The sequence below is a fragment of the Panthera tigris genome, chromosome X, assembly GCF_018350195.1.
Source record: "Panthera tigris isolate Pti1 chromosome X, P.tigris_Pti1_mat1.1, whole genome shotgun sequence".
NCBI lineage: Eukaryota > Metazoa > Chordata > Mammalia > Carnivora > Felidae > Panthera > Panthera tigris.
In genome coordinates, this window is record NC_056677.1 from 40,869,848 (window position 1) to 40,877,448 (window position 7,601).

The window sequence follows — 7,601 nt, forward strand, 5'->3', positions numbered from 1 at the left end:
TCTGCAGAGGTAGAGACGAAGTGACAGTGCCACTGTGTCTCTCCTGTATTTTCAGAGACTCCTCAAAAGCAGGGAACTCCCTCCTTTCCCCTCCTCTATTCCCCACATCCTCTTGGTCACCAGGTCCTGTCACTTCCATCACAGAAATGCCCTCCCTTGCAATTCCCACCACCCAGACCAGTTGTCACACGCTCTGTCCCGCTGTGGACCCCTCTTCTGCTGTTCTGGCCTTGCCTCTTTCTCTCACCCTCTCATCTGTAACATTCCTCGAAACCACCTCTAACCACATCCTTCCTTCTCTGCTTAGGACCTCGCCAACTCTGAACTTAAGCGTGACCACCCTCTATAATCTAACTTCACCTGCCCTCTCCAGCTTTGGCTTTTGTCTGGCCTCACCTTCCTACACCAGCTACAGAAAATCTCTTGTTCCCTTCGCTAGCCATAGCTTCCCAGCAAAACCAAAGCAAACTTCTGGGCCTCCCAGATCAAATATCTCTGCCAACTGTCCCCAGCTAAGTGAGCCATACCCCTTTTGGCCTCTTCCCCTCCGTGGGTCCCCACAGACTAACCTGCCTCCCTGTGCTACATCTGCCCCCTGCTGTGAGGCCTCGAGGATGACAGAGGCCACGCCCTGGCATACAGGGCAGAGCCTGGCATGGGACCAGTGCGCACTATGTGACCACGGAACAGAGAGAGAGATTTGGTAGAAGTTGGGGGTTTCTGGAGGCTGGGATGGCCAAGGCTGGTTTCTCAAGAGAATCAACCCAGTTCTTGAGATAAACGAGGGATGGGAGTCTGACGAGAGTGGCCACTGGCTTTTAGGGGTGAAGACACTGAAGGTCTCTAACAGGGAAGCAAGTTTTAGGAAGAGGAACCTGCTAAAGGGACGAGGAGGGGGTGGCACTTGTAACAGGGGTGGGGGAATTGATTCCCGAGCTGAGGGGATGGCCCTGAGGACAGACTTGAGACTGTGTGAAGGGAAGATCCACAGACTGAGAATGACAGCCAGAGCCCCCTTCCACCCCTGACCCTGGGACCTTCCTTCCTGGAGCATCGTGGGGTTCCCTGAGGTGGGGGGAGGGGTGGTCTCTGGATCCAAGTTTGGAGGGTACAGTGGAGAGCCCCACCTGCTCTGACGGCCTGGCCTGTGCCTCACAGTGTGGCGTCCAGAACTTCAAACGCCGCGAGAAGTGCTTCAAATGTGGTGTGCCCAAGTCAGGTGAGGCCCTCCTACCTCCCCACCTCCCTGGGACTTTGGTGGGAGAGGGGAGGAGGGGGAGGGGCCGGTGTCCTGGGAGGAGGGTGGCCAGCCTTGGAGCCTCCTTCTTCATCACCAGCCTGTCTTGTGCCATCCCTGACAGAGGCGGAGCAGAAGCTGCCCCTGGGCGCAAGGCTGGATCAGCAGACGCTGCCTCTGGGTGGACGGGAGCTAAGCCAGGGCCTGCTCCCCCTGCCTCAGCCCTACCAGGCCCAGGGAGTGCTGGCCTCCCAAGCCCTGTCACAGGGCTCGGAGCCAAGCTCAGAGAACGCCAATGACAGTGAGTCAGTTGTTCCTTCCTTTCTCCCTGCCCTAGGGTGTCTGTCTGGGCTAGACTCTCCAAGCGCAGAGAGATGGTGGTGACCAGGACTTAGCCCTCCCAGGGTCTCTCTGCTTGGTGGGGGGACACATATGTGATGTAGGGAGAGCAGGAGAGGAGCGTTGCCTGACTCGACTTTGGGGGTGTGTTGAGAAGGTTCTCAGCAGGTGAGTGACTGAGCTGGGACTTGGACTGACAAGCAGAGTTTATCCAGGAGGAAGAGGTGAGAGGAAGCAGCAGGTGCAAAGACATGGAAGCCAGAGAAGAGGGACAGTGGGGAGCCACCAGAGGGTAGGGCTGGAGCACGGTGTCAGGGGTGCCCCCTAATGCTGGGCCCCTTCCCACAGCCATCATTTTGCGCAACCTGAACCCACACAGCACCATGGACTCCATCCTGGGGGCCCTGGCACCCTATGCGGTGCTGTCCTCCTCCAACGTACGCGTCATCAAGGACAAGCAGACCCAACTGAATCGCGGCTTCGCCTTCATCCAGCTCTCCACCATCGTGGTGAGGGCGGCACAGGGGGGGGCCGGGCGGCCAGGGTCCCGGCCCCCGGGGCGGGGAGGAGGGACCCCGAGCCCAGCCCCCCCCCCCCGCCGCCGCGGCTCCAAGCCTGGAAATGGGGCAGTGGAGCCGGGGACCTCCCCGGGCCTGACCCTTCTGCCTCCGCCTACCCCCTCCTCCCCCCAGGAAGCAGCCCAGCTACTGCAGATCCTACAGGCCCTGCACCCACCGCTCACCATTGACGGCAAGACCATCAACGTTGAGTTCGCCAAGGGTTCTAAGAGGTCAGGGTTCCACCTGTGTCCTTTCCTAGCTGGCCCCCTGGGCTGGGGCCTCGCGTCTCACTCCCAGTCTCTGACATCCTCTCCAGGGACATGGCCTCCAATGAAGGCAGCCGCATCAATGCTGCCTCTGTGGCCAGCACTGCCATTGCTGCGGCCCAGTGGGCCATCTCACAGGTACTCAGAGACTCCCCTCTGCCCCAGCATCCCCATACCGGGGCCACCTCGACCCTCCCGTGCCCTCTCTGCACAGCCTGGAGGGCTGGCTTGCTGTTTTGGCTTTCCGTGGACCCCAGACCCTGTCACAGTGGCTGCCGTGGGCTTTGGGCGCCTCGCTGCAGCTCCCTCCCCAGTCACCTCCTCCCAGGCTTTCAACTTCAACACCATCACAGCTGCTTTTCGCTTCTGTTTGGTGGTTATTTTATCATCCTGAATTGTTTCAACTTCTTTAATGAAACGGAGTTTATAAGTGGCTGAAAGAAAATTGGGAGAGGAGAGTAAAGAAGGGGAGGACGGTGTCTTCCTTGATCTGATACCCAGCACACGAACCACGCCACACACGTACCAGTGTCAGCCGTGGGAGCACTTTGGCACAAGTCTTCGTTCCTTTCTTGTTTTTGCCGCTGTCCTGCCCTGCTGTGGCCGGGTGGCCCTCACACTTCACTTGTCTGAGGCCTGCATGCTTTCTATCGGCAGACCGGCACAAGCCTCACCTGTGGGCAGATGCTTCTTAGCAGGTTCCCCTCCCCCTGCGCCCCTTCCTCTGCTAATGAGCCCCTCCCACTGCCCCTCAGGCCTCCCAGGGTGGGGAGGGTGCCTGGGCCACCCCCGAGGAGCCACCGGTCGACTACAGCTACTACCAACAGGATGAGGGCTATGGCGGCAGCCAGGGCACAGAGTCCTCCCTCTATGCCCATGGCTACCTCAAGGGCACGAAGGGCCCCGGCATCGCTGGAACCAAAGGGGACCCAGCTGGAGCAGGTGAGCCCCAGCATCTCTCTCTGAGCCCGTGGTGGGGGTCAACGGGCATGGGGTCCTGGGCCCCACCACTAACAGGTATTCTCCCCCCTCCCTCCCTGGCCCTCTTTACAGGTCCTGAGGCCTCCCTGGAGCCTGGGACAGACTCTGTGTCACTGCAGGCTTTCTCCCGTGCCCAGCCTGGTGCCACACCTGGCATCTACCAGCAATCAGCCGAGGCGAGCGGCAGCCAGGGCGCTGCTGCCAACAGCCAGGTGAGAGAGCCCAGGGCTTCCTGGGGGACAGGCAGGGTTCCTGGGGGGGCGGGCACTGGCAGACACTGAGCCCTGTTCCCCTGTCTGGCCCCGTGACCAGTCATACACCATCATGTCACCCGCTGTGCTCAAATCTGAGCTCCAGAGCCCTACCCATCCCAGCTCTGCCCTGCCACCAGCCACCAGCCCCACTGCCCAGGAGTCCTACAACCAGTACCGTGAGTAGCCACGGCCCGTGGGTGGGAGGGCGGGGGGAGTTCCTTAGCAAAGCACAGAAGAGCGTGACGCCCCTTCTCCCCTCCCCTCCCCCAGCTGTTCCGGACGTGTCTACTTACCAGTATGACGAGACCTCTGGCTACTACTATGACCCCCAGACTGGCCTCTACTATGACCCCAACTCCCAGGTGATAGGGTGGCCCAGGGAGTGGGTGGGGTCTGCAGTTCTCCTTAAGGTCTTCCCTCATGCCTTTGCATTGCCCCTCCCCCAGTATTATTACAACGCTCAGAGCCAGCAGTACCTGTACTGGGACGGGGAGAGACGGACCTACGTCCCTGCCCTGGAACAGTCAGCCGATGGGCATAAGGAGACGGGGGCCCCCTCGAAAGAGGGTAAAGAAAAGAAGGAGAAGCACAAGACCAAGACAGCCCAACAGGTGAACACTGGGGGTTCAGCAGTCACTGGCTGGCTGTGTGGTGTCTTCCGATGAAGAATGTGCTTCTATCCTCTTTAACCTTCCACTGCCAAGGGCGGAGGGCAGATGTGTGTGTGGTGGCAGTGATTGTGCTTAAGAGAGACCAGGCTCCTGGCCCAGTTCTGCTCTTTGATGCGTGACTGACCTCAAGCCAGGGCAGTCTCCTCAGTATGTGGTAGGGCCACCCACCTCTCTGCGTGGCCAGTGCCATCCATCCAAGCGAGCCCAGTCAGCCTTCCTGTCCCCCAGTGGGAACCCTCAGGTTGCCTGCATGCCTGAAGCCAGGCTAACCCTGCCTGTGGAAACGAACGGGCAGGCAGACCTCCTTTGGGCCCAGAACCCCACTCGTGAGTATGTGTCCGATTGTCCGTCCCAGAGAACTTCTCGTGGGCCCCTCAGGGTGCGGGTGGGAAAGCGGCCACAGCAGCGTTTGGTGGGCGTGGGCAGTTGGAGGGAACGTCAGCGTCTGCCTGGGGAAGAAGAGTGTGACAGTCTGGGTGTAGCGCTCAGTGCCGAACCAAGTGCTGAGTAAGAACTAAGTGTTCCCTTGACTACCTGGTAAATGCTAAAAGTCATGTTGTGCCTGGGGTAGGGGGAGCAGAAGGTGGAGTGTGGCAGAGTATCACGGGTGTGTGTTAAAATCCTACCCAGAGAAAGCCATTTTGTGCAGCGTGGAATGGTAAGACGATATGAAAGCCCACAGAGAGCAGAATCGTGTGAGTGCCTGTCAGGAGAATGGGGGACACAGCCCAAGAGGGCTTGATGGGGGCCACCGGTGGTAGAATGACGACAAGTAGGGACTGTCACGGCCGTCTCCTCACCTCTTGCTTGAGGCTGCGGGGTGGGAAGGGGCAGTGGACAGAGTTGGCAGTTACAGCAGTCGGAGGGGCCCCGAGAGCCTCACCCCCACCCTTCCCCCTAGATTGCCAAGGACATGGAACGCTGGGCCCGCAGCCTCAACAAGCAAAAAGAAAACTTCAAAAACAGCTTCCAGCCCATCAGCTCCCTGCGAGACGATGAAAGGCGGGAATCAGCTACCGCAGATGCTGGCTATGCCATCCTCGAGAAGAAGGTGTGTTGTGGCCACCCCTCCACTACCCACTCCCCGCCCCAAGTCTTGTCATCTCAATGGTCCCTCTGTGGAGTCCCTGAATCTGTGTGTCCGTCTTCCCCAGGGAGCACTAGCTGAAAGACAGCACACCAGCATGGACCTCCCGAAACTGGCCAGCGATGACCGCCCAGTGAGTGGTCGGAGCAGGAAGGAGGGGGGCGGGCGATCTGGCCAGGCCTGACCTCCCACCCCTACGCTCATGTTCTCCAGAGCCCACCTCGGGGCCTCGTGGCAGCCTACAGCGGGGAGAGTGACAGCGAGGAGGAGCAGGAGCGCGGGGGTCCAGAACGGGAGGAGAAGCTCACTGACTGGCAGAAGCTGGCCTGTCTGCTTTGCCGGCGCCAGTTCCCCAGCAAGGAGGCGCTCATCCGCCACCAGCAGCTCTCTGGGCTACACAAGGTGGCTGAGGGAGGATTGGCAGGGAACCTCGGCTCTGCTTGGCCCGGCCCGGCCCGGCCCGGCCCGGCCCTGCCCGGCCACTTCACACCTCCTCCTGCCTGTCCCCTTGCAGCAAAACCTTGAGATTCACCGACGAGCACACCTGTCGGAAAATGAGCTGGAAGCACTGGAGAAGAACGACATGGAGGTGAGGTGTGACCCACTCCTGGGCTCCATCCCCTCTGTCCCTTGCCAAGTGCCTGTCCCCTCAGGCAGCTGGCGCTCAAGTCCCTGAGCTGGATATTGCCTGGCTGCCATCAGCCGTCTCACCTCCTGTCCCTGCGAGGCTTCTTCCCGACTCCCCTCGTGCTGGCTGCTCGCACCCACGATGTCCTGCCCACGGGACCTCAGACCTGTTAGCCAGATCCAGCTCCCATGGGGCCCCTAATGTTTCCTGCGAGTAGCCACCGGTTCCCCCGTCCTCACACACATGCACACGCACACGCACACACGTTTTCAGCAAATGAAGTACCGGGACCGTGCAGCTGAACGCAGAGAGAAGTACGGCATCCCTGAGCCACCGGAGCCCAAGCGGAGGAAGTACGGCGGCATGTCTGCAGCTTCTGTGTAAGTGCCCAGAGCCGAAGTGCGGACCCGGGGCCGGCAGGCTGGTCACTCACACTGTACCCACTGGCCCTGCAGGGACTTTGAGCAGCCCACACGGGATGGTCTGGGCAGCGACAACATTGGCAGTCGTATGCTCCAGGCCATGGGCTGGAAAGAAGGTAGTGGCCTGGGCCGGAAGAAGCAGGGCATTGTGACGCCCATTGAGGTGAGTCTTCTGTGATCCCATCCCCGTCTTCCAGCATTCTCTGCTGCACCCCCATCCCACCGCTCACCTGACGGCCTACCTCCCTCACATAGGCCCAGACACGGGTGCGGGGTTCCGGCTTGGGGGCCCGAGGCAGCTCCTACGGGGTCACCTCAACCGAGTCCTACAAGGAGACACTGCACAAGACAATGGTGACCCGCTTCAACGAGGCCCAGTGAGCAGCTGTGAGAGCTGCTTCTACATATGTCGGGTGTCCGGCCCAGGGCAGGGGAGGGTGAAGTGGTGGGTGGTCTGAGTGGGGCCCTGCACCTGTCTGCTAGCCTACTCCCCAGCCAGAGAGGCCCTGACCAAGTCAGACTTTAAATTGGTGACTTTTGTTGGAAAGCTGGGCTGGGATCATGCTCTTCTTTTTGTAATAAAAGCTGAAAAGTCCGTAGCTTGCATGTCTCTTTCTCATGCGCCAGCACGGTTTGTGACCCACACAGACACAGGGACATAAACGCAGATGGACGAGGGGCCTCCTCGGGCTGAGGTGGGTGGCATTGCTGGCACTCGCAGTGTCTGGTGCATGGGGACTGAACATGAAGTTCTGGCCTGTGCCCCAACCCACAGGATCCTGATCACAGCCCCCCTCACCGTCGTCAAGTCTAGCAAGTCTCGATATACCAGGAAACCCGCCAGCACTGGGAACCCTGCACCTGCTGTGCAATCTCAGGGCTAAACCTAAACTGCATTTGACTGTCCAAGGGCATCTCCCAGTTGGACGACAGTGGGCACTCTGGCACCAGTTGCCGCTGCGCCCTCAGTGAACGGATGGCCCCAGAGGGGTGGAGATAGAGAAGCCCAGCCTGCCAGTCCCTGGTCCCACAGCTGCCCCATCAGGACTGCTTGGGTTCACGCTCATTCCTGTGCTCTCCATGGCTGTTAGCATAGCACCCGCCCCTCTGGTCACCAGGGACCGATCTGCACTCTGTGATTCCCAAGTACGCGTGC

The 7,601-nt window shown here is 60.1% G+C and overlaps 1 protein-coding gene across 6 annotated transcripts in view; it reads left to right on the forward strand.

Moving 5' to 3' along the window:
- The window catches only part of RBM10 (RNA binding motif protein 10), a 29,970-nt gene extending 22,930 nt beyond the window's left edge, over positions 1 to 7,040 (forward strand). For 3 of the 6 annotated variants that reach the window (XM_042974052.1, XM_042974056.1, XM_042974055.1), the window contains 17 exons: positions 1,159 to 1,219; positions 1,362 to 1,538; positions 1,925 to 2,085; positions 2,269 to 2,366; positions 2,453 to 2,540; positions 3,158 to 3,344; positions 3,456 to 3,595; positions 3,696 to 3,813; positions 3,908 to 3,999; positions 4,084 to 4,248; positions 5,210 to 5,359; positions 5,463 to 5,528; positions 5,609 to 5,797; positions 5,910 to 5,984; positions 6,297 to 6,403; positions 6,479 to 6,608; positions 6,701 to 7,040. In XM_042974052.1, coding sequence (XP_042829986.1) covers positions 1,159 to 1,219; positions 1,362 to 1,538; positions 1,925 to 2,085; positions 2,269 to 2,366; positions 2,453 to 2,540; positions 3,158 to 3,344; positions 3,456 to 3,595; positions 3,696 to 3,813; positions 3,908 to 3,999; positions 4,084 to 4,248; positions 5,210 to 5,359; positions 5,463 to 5,528; positions 5,609 to 5,797; positions 5,910 to 5,984; positions 6,297 to 6,403; positions 6,479 to 6,608; positions 6,701 to 6,826 — 2,130 coding nt within the window. In that variant the 3' untranslated portion in view covers positions 6,827 to 7,040. The remainder of the gene's footprint in view (positions 1 to 1,158; positions 1,220 to 1,361; positions 1,539 to 1,924; positions 2,086 to 2,268; positions 2,367 to 2,452; positions 2,541 to 3,157; positions 3,345 to 3,455; positions 3,596 to 3,695; positions 3,814 to 3,907; positions 4,000 to 4,083; positions 4,249 to 5,209; positions 5,360 to 5,462; positions 5,529 to 5,608; positions 5,798 to 5,909; positions 5,985 to 6,296; positions 6,404 to 6,478; positions 6,609 to 6,700) is intronic. The other 3 variants (XM_042974053.1, XM_042974057.1, XM_042974054.1) reach the window with 2 other exon arrangements.
- The last annotated feature ends 561 nt before the right edge of the window (positions 7,041 to 7,601 follow it).